Below are 7,146 nucleotides of genomic sequence, written 5' to 3'. Positions count from 1 at the left end.
CGGGGCAGGCTGGGCCAGTCCTCCTCGGGGTAACGGGTCCGGGGCAGGCTGGGCCAGTCCTCCTCGGGGTAACGGGCGAGCAGGAGACTTGACCGGCGCAGGGCGTTAGCAGGCGGCTCACGGCCTGCGGCTGGCTCCCAAGCGGGAGCTCGGCCCGGGACGTCTGCTCTCTCTGGCGGTCTGGCTGTCACTGAGCTCTGCTGGCGGGCTTTTATACTTCCGGGTCGGGGCCGTGACCTCGGAGGGGCGGGCCCCGGACCCGGTGGCTCCGCCCACACTGGGGTTGGAGGAAGCTCGTCCCTGTCGGAGACGGAGGGGTGCCACACCGGCTCACTACAACCCCCCACCCCAGTCTTCTCCAGACTAAACAAACCCAATTTTTTCAATCTTTCCTCATGGGTCATGTTTTCTAGATCTTTAGTCATTCTTGTTGCTCTCCTCTGATCCTCTCCAGTTTGTCCATATCCTTTCTGAAGTGTGGGGTCCAGAACTGGACACGCTACTCCAGCTGAGGCTTTCCCAGTGCCGAGTAGAGTGGAAGAATTACTTCTCTCATCTTGCTTGCAACACTCTGGCTAATACATCCCAGAATAATATTTGCTTTTTTTCCATCAAAAAACTATTCCATTGTTGACTCATATTTAGTTTGTGATCCACTATAACCCCAGATGGTTCTCTGCAGTATTCCTTCCTGGGCAGTCATTTCCCATTCTGTATTTGTGTAATTGATTATTCCTACCTAAGTGTAGTACTTGTCATATGGGCTTATAGAATTTCATCCTATTTAATTCCAACCATTTCTTTAGTTTATCAAGATCATTTTGAATTCTAATCCTCTGCTCTAATGTGCTTGCAATCCCTCCCAGCTTTAAATTGTCCGTAAACTTTGAGTGTATTCTCTATGCCATTACCAAATCATTTATGAAGATGCTGAATAGAACTGGACCCAGGACAGATCCCTGCGGGCTCTCTCGATATACCATTGCAGCTAATTTGTGAACCATAACAAGTACTCTCTGAGTACGGTTTTCCCACCAGTTGTGCACCAACCTTATAGTAGGCTTGCCTAAGCTATGTTTCTCTAGTTTGTTTATGAGAAGGTCATGTAAGACAGTATCAAAAGCCTTACTAAAGTCAAGATGTGACATCTGCTGCTTCTGTCCTATCTACAAGGCTTGTTACCTGTCAAAAAAGGATGTTAGGTTGGTTTGACATAAGTTGTTCTTGACAAATCCATGCTGACTGTTACTTATTACTTTTACTCCTGGGGAGAGTCTGCGTGACTGTGCGCCTGCAGAAAACGGCTCCCCCCGCAGAATTCCGGTGCCTCCCTGCAGAAAACGCCAGGGAAGCCACGGTGTGGGGGTGGGGAACACGACCATGGGTGCAGTTTTTTGGGGGGGATTGCTCCCCCCAACAGAGGTGAAGTATGAGGGTTTGGGGGGTGGGTTGGAAGGGGGTTGAGGGGATGACAGGTCACTCAGGGTTTGTGTGATGTAACCTGAAAAACATGTTTGTATTGTTTTACAACCCAATCAGTGACACTGCTAAACTGTAAGGGGTGAATGGCCTGCTTCCCCCACCATCATGACAGGGAGCGGGGGCAAATCTGAGTGGCATTGGAACTCCGCAGGCCAGGTCTCAATGCCCGGAGCGAGGCATTGTGTCCAACCCTGTGGGACAAGTGCCATCATTGCAGGGTGAGGCACCCATCCAAAAAACAGTCAGGGACAAATGAGGAAATCGCTCCATCCATGACATTTTTCCATCCTTGACAAACCTGTAGCCTTAACCGTGAGCTAACATTGGGATTGCCTCTGATCTCTCCAGCAGGGCACGAGATCCTGGGAGGAACGAGGACACAGTCTGAATGTGGGGAGAGCGCAGCAGGAACACAGGATCCCACATCCCACAGAGAGATCCATGCACAGGACGCAGTCCCTCCCCGGGGTAGACTCCACCAGAGACTGGACCTGGCTACACAACAGAGACTCCCCATGGGCCAGCACCCCTACCGCTGCATCAGTTGCGGCAAGAGATTCAGCAACTCCTCTGCACTGACCCAGCACCAGCGCACACATACCGGGGAGATGCTGCATCGCTGTGCTGACTGTGGCAGGAGCTTCAGACAGTCCTCAATCCTGAGAATACACCGGCGTACGCACACCAGGGAGAGGCCATACTGCTGCACTGACTGTGGCAAGGGCTTTACACGGAGCTCAAACCTAAGAATACATCAGCGCACACACACCGGGGAGCGGCCACACCACTGTGCTGACTGCGGCAAGAGCTTTGCAGAGAGCTCAACCTTGAGACGACACCGGCGCATGCACAGTGGGGAGCGGCCGTACTGCTGTGCTGACTGCGGCAAGAGCTTTGCACGGAACTCAAGCCTGAGAACACACCAGCGCCTGCACACCAGGGAGCAGTCGTACCGCTGTGCTGACTGCGGCAAGGGCTTTGCACGGAACTCAAGCCTGAGAACACACCAACGCACACACACTGGGGAGCGGTCATACCACTGTGCTGACTGTGGTAAGATGTTCAGCAGTGGCAAGACGCTGACCCTTCACCAGCCCATGGACACTGGGGAGCGGCCGCACCGCTGTGCTGACTGTGGCAAGGGCTTTGCGCGGAGCTCACACCTGAGAACACACCAGCGCACACACACAGGAGAGCGGCCGCACCGCTGTGCTGACTGCGGCAAGGGCTTTGCACAGATTTCACACCTGAGAGTACATCAACGCACACACACCGGGGAGCGGCCGCATCGCTGTGCTGACTGTGGCAAGGGCTTTGCACAGATTGCACACCTGAGAGCACACCAGCGCGCACACACCGGGGAGCGGCTGCAGCACTGTGCTGACTGCAGCAAGGGCTTTGCAGAGAGCTCAAAGCTGAGAAGACAACAGCGCACACACACTGGGGAGCGGCCATACCACTGCACTGACTGTGGCAAGAGCTTTGCAGAGAGCTCACACCTGAGAAGACACCAGCGCACGCACACTGGGGAGCGGCCGCACTGCTGTGCTGACTGCGGCAAGGGCTTTGCACAGATTGCACACCTGAGAGCACACCAGCGCACACACACCGGGGAGCGGCCGCACTGCTGTGCTGACTGCGGCAAGGGCTTTGTACAGATTTCACACCTGAGAGTTCATCAACGCACACACACCGGAGAGCGGCCGCACTGCTGTGCTGACTGCGGCAAGGGTTTTGTACAGATTTCACACCTGAGAGTACATCAGTTCACGCACACCGGGGAGCGGCCGCATCACTGTGCTGACTGCGGCAAGGGCTTTGTACAGATTTCACACCTGCGAAGACACCAGTGCACACACGAGGGAGTGGCTGCACCGCTGTGACGGTTCTGGGAAGAACTTCAGCAGAACCAGTGCACTGACCAAGCAGCAGTGCATGCACACTGGGGAGAGGCCATTCCGATGCACTGACTGCAGCAAGAGCTTTGGATGGGCCTCCTTGATATCACATTGGTGCATTCACAGCTGAGAGTGGCAGTGCAGCTGTGCTGACTGGAGCAAGTACTTTGCAAGATTGGCCAACCTCACCCGGCACCAGGTCACTCTCACCAATGCCCTTCTGCCAATGCCAGGGCCTGAGGGGCTTCTGGCAGCCAGTGGGCCTGGCACAGCACCAGCAGATGGAGATCAGGGAGTGGTCCTGTCCCCATGATGCCCAGCAGAGAGACTGTGTGGGGCAAGGAAGGAGACTTGGTTGAGCAGCGTGGGGAAGAGCAGACAGGTGGAGGGAATTTAGAGCAGATGGTCACAGCCTACTCCATTAGGGAACCCTCCCCCCCCATGTAGGTGGGATCCAGCTAGGGCTCTCTCTCTCCGTCCCGACTCACTCACGCATCTGGCTGGGACACACACACGACCTCCCCCCCCCCCCCCCCCCGTCTAGATGGGACTCAGCTGGGAACTTCCCCCCACACCTTCCTTGGTTCCAGCCAGCGGGTGACTCTTGGGTAACATCTAGAGGTGGGATTTGCAGTCCTGTGTCAGCATGGATTGGATTGAGGAGTGGGGCAGGACAACCCAGTGTGCGTGATTGAAAGGAGACTCAGGAACTGCTCATGCCGTCTATTTTAAATAGAAATGTGATGAAGAACTAGGTACCTAATGTGTAACAAAGGTCTGTCTAAGCAAGTGTTTCTTTGCTGTTAAAGAAGCTGATGCATTCACACAGCATGTGGAGAAGCCAGTGTAAAGTGTCAATCTTTAAGGTGAACCCTTTAAAGTGTTCTAAGGCCTAACTGACCGTGAGGCTGGATGAACGGTGTGACTGTCAGGTACACAGATAGAGCTTCCCATTACTCCTGGGGGAATTCTGCACTTAAAAATACTGTGAACAATGTTTTAAAATTCTGCATAATTTATTTGTCAAAATAACACAATAAAATCACACTAGTTTCAGTTATTTTGCTAATTTATTTCAAAATCCCTGTCAGCAAGTATGTCTGTAACAATACAGACAGCAAAAAAGATTCAGGAGGTGTTTTTGACAGATTCCTTACTAGGTATATTAATACAGAACTTTGAATAATAATTCATGTAAAATACAATATAGAAATGTATTTCCCGCACCCCTCAGTAGCAGCGCAAAGGCTTGGGGGAGTCAGGGGTAACGGAGGAGTGAGGGAGAGGGAAATACTTGCTGGGAGGAGCCTGGGAGTGAACCAGAAGAGTTGTTGGGTGTGGGTGGCAGAAGTATAGAAAAGATTTGAGGGGGTGGGGGATTCCTAGGGCAGATCATTTAACAAAACATCCCATCTTAAGAATCCACCAGGACCTTGGTAAATTGTTCCCAAATGGTTAATTACCTTCACTGTCAGAAATGTGTGCCCTATTTCCAATCGGAATGTGTCTTGCTTCAACTTTCAGCCATTGGATCATGTTATACCTTTGTCAGCTAGATTGAAGAGCCCATTATGAAATATTTGTTCCCTATGTGATGCTTACAGTCTGTAAGTAAGTCACCCCTTACCTTCTCTTTGTTAAAGGAAACAGATGGAGTTCTGTGAGCTCATGGAACATGGCCATGCCCCGGGCCTTCTGCGTACTTTCCCAGAGCAGACCCCAAGAATCCTGGTTCTAGGGCTCCTGGAAGGCGCCCCTGAAAGTGGGCTACTCACAGGGGTCAGGTCAGCTGGGTGCAGCCACTGGCCTGCTCCCCAGCTAACTTCGCTGCTTGGCAACTAGTAGGCGCAGCTGCCCTGGCCTGGAGCTGCCTGATTGATCACAGGGTGTGACAGGCCAGCAGCCTGGTTTATAAGCCCAGCAGCAATAACAGAGCACTGGCTGCTCAACATGCTTCTTGGCTGCAGCTGTGCTTGGTCCTGTCCCTGCTGTGCTGTCTAGCTCTGCTCCTGCTCCAGCCCCAGCTCCATGCTGGCTTTGGCCTCCCAATTCTGAGCCTTTGCTGTGCCTTCTGACTGTGACTCCAGTTACCCTTTGGCTTCTAACTCCCAGCTCCGACCCTTGGCTCTGCCTCAGGACCCGTCTCTTCTGAGTTCAGACTCTTGCTCCACCCATTAGGCCAGAGCACCCACGACTCGGCCAGTGACAGACAAAGGACAGGGGATTGGGAGCCCGTTGGGTGGAGGGCCGGGGGGACAGGGCACACTGATATTGGACAGGGGTGAGACAGGGACTGGCTGGACAAGGAAACGGGGGTTAGGAAACAGTGGTGGGAGAGGGGAGATACAGATCAGACGAGGAGCTGTGAGGAACTGGGACTGGCTGGGCAAGGAGAACCTGGGACTCGCTGGGGAAGACGAGTGGGACTGGACTGAGGAGTTGCGGGTGGGGAAGAGGCAGGACTGGGAGAGGTTGGAGGGAACAGGACAGAAGGGGACAAGCTTCGGGGAACTGAGCTGACTCCTCCTGATGGCAAGAGCTGGATTTATCCCTGGCTAGGGTGTGTACAGAAATAAGATGGCAGGTCGGGGTGTGTAACATGGGTTCCCCATTAGGGGGTCTGATCTCTCCTGAGCTCATTCTGTACTGTCTGTGCGGTCGATGTCTGTCAGCACCTTCACGGCCACCTCCACCCCGTAGCGCTCGGTGCAGAACCTGATCAGCACGTCCTTAATAGCTGTGGTAACCCCTATGTGCAGCTTCTCACAGGGAATGTGCCTCACCCCTCAGTCCAGCAGGGCCACTTGCAGCCTGCTCTCCTAAGCTCTTGGTCCCCCTGCTCTTCCAGGGTCTACTACAGCAGCTTTTCCCATGTCTTCTCCATGCCAGCTCTGCCCAAAGGGAGTCAGGATCCTGCTGTCAGTCTGCGCCGGAAGAGAAGTGGAAGTGATTTCAGCATGTGTCTCCTGTCCTGTCTGAGGTCCCTTCGCCCCACCCCTTGGGCATTTCCTGCTCTGGTCACTTTCTTCTGCTCTCAGAGATTTCGTTCTAATCTCAGTGTCACCAAGGGAAGTGGGTTCTCCATCTCCTGGTGTCTTCAAATCCAGACTGGACGCCTTTCTGGACCATGCTTCAGACAAATACATTATTGGGCTCAGTACAGGGGTAACTGGGTGAGATTCTCTGGCCTGTGTTACACCCGAGGGCAAACTAGATGATGTAATGGCCCCTTCTGGACTTAAAAATCTATGAATGTAGTGTCACCATGCCTAAAGTGGGTCACAACTGAGAATACCGTATTCAGGATAAACTGTATGAAACTGGGCAGATACACCTCAAACTGATGGTTATTCTATCAGAGTTTACCAAGCGGTAACAAAATTATCTTCTGTCTCACTATACTGGTTAACCTGTAATCAGAAAACACAGTCCCCTTAGGAAATCCAGCTCTTGACTCACCACCCAGACATCTGGTCTTTAAGATGAGAGGTCACTGAAAGACAGATTCATCATTAGGGCCCTATGAAATTCACAGTCCATTTTGAAAAATTTTACAGTCATAGCATTTTTAAAATCTTGATTTTCAGAGTTACAGATCTTTAAATCTTAAATTTCATGGTGTCACAAATCATGAATATGTATTTTATAATATAAACATGTAAAGACTTCAAGTCAGCATTTTTCAAACTGGGGATCCCAACCCAAAAGGCTATTGTGTTGCAAAACTATTTTGTGTGTGCGTGTGTGTGTGTGTGTGGGGGGGGGG

At 52.4% G+C, this 7,146-nt stretch overlaps 1 protein-coding gene across 1 annotated transcript; it reads left to right on the top strand.

The window, feature by feature from the left end:
• The first annotated feature begins 1,765 nt into the window (after positions 1-1,765).
• Positions 1,766-3,588, top strand: LOC113409286 (zinc finger protein 229-like). Its single transcript, XM_029914142.1, has one exon. The coding sequence runs from the start codon at positions 1,998-2,000 to the stop codon at positions 3,363-3,365; it is 1,368 nt and encodes a 455-aa protein (XP_029770002.1). The 5' UTR covers positions 1,766-1,997; the 3' UTR covers positions 3,366-3,588.
• The last annotated feature ends 3,558 nt before the right edge of the window (positions 3,589-7,146 follow it).

This window comes from Terrapene carolina, unplaced genomic scaffold (assembly GCF_002925995.2).
Source record: "Terrapene carolina triunguis isolate 2854851 unplaced genomic scaffold, T_m_triunguis-2.0 Scaffold31937, whole genome shotgun sequence".
In the NCBI taxonomy this organism is placed as follows: Eukaryota; Metazoa; Chordata; order Testudines; family Emydidae; genus Terrapene; species Terrapene triunguis.
This window is presented reverse-complemented; position numbering and strand designations above follow the sequence as displayed.

Bases quoted from the DNA above. Each gene is read 5' to 3' on its own strand.
- LOC113409286 (XM_029914142.1), top strand. From the start codon at position 1,998: ATGGGCCAGCACCCCTACCGCTGCATCAGTTGCGGCAAGAGATTCAGC.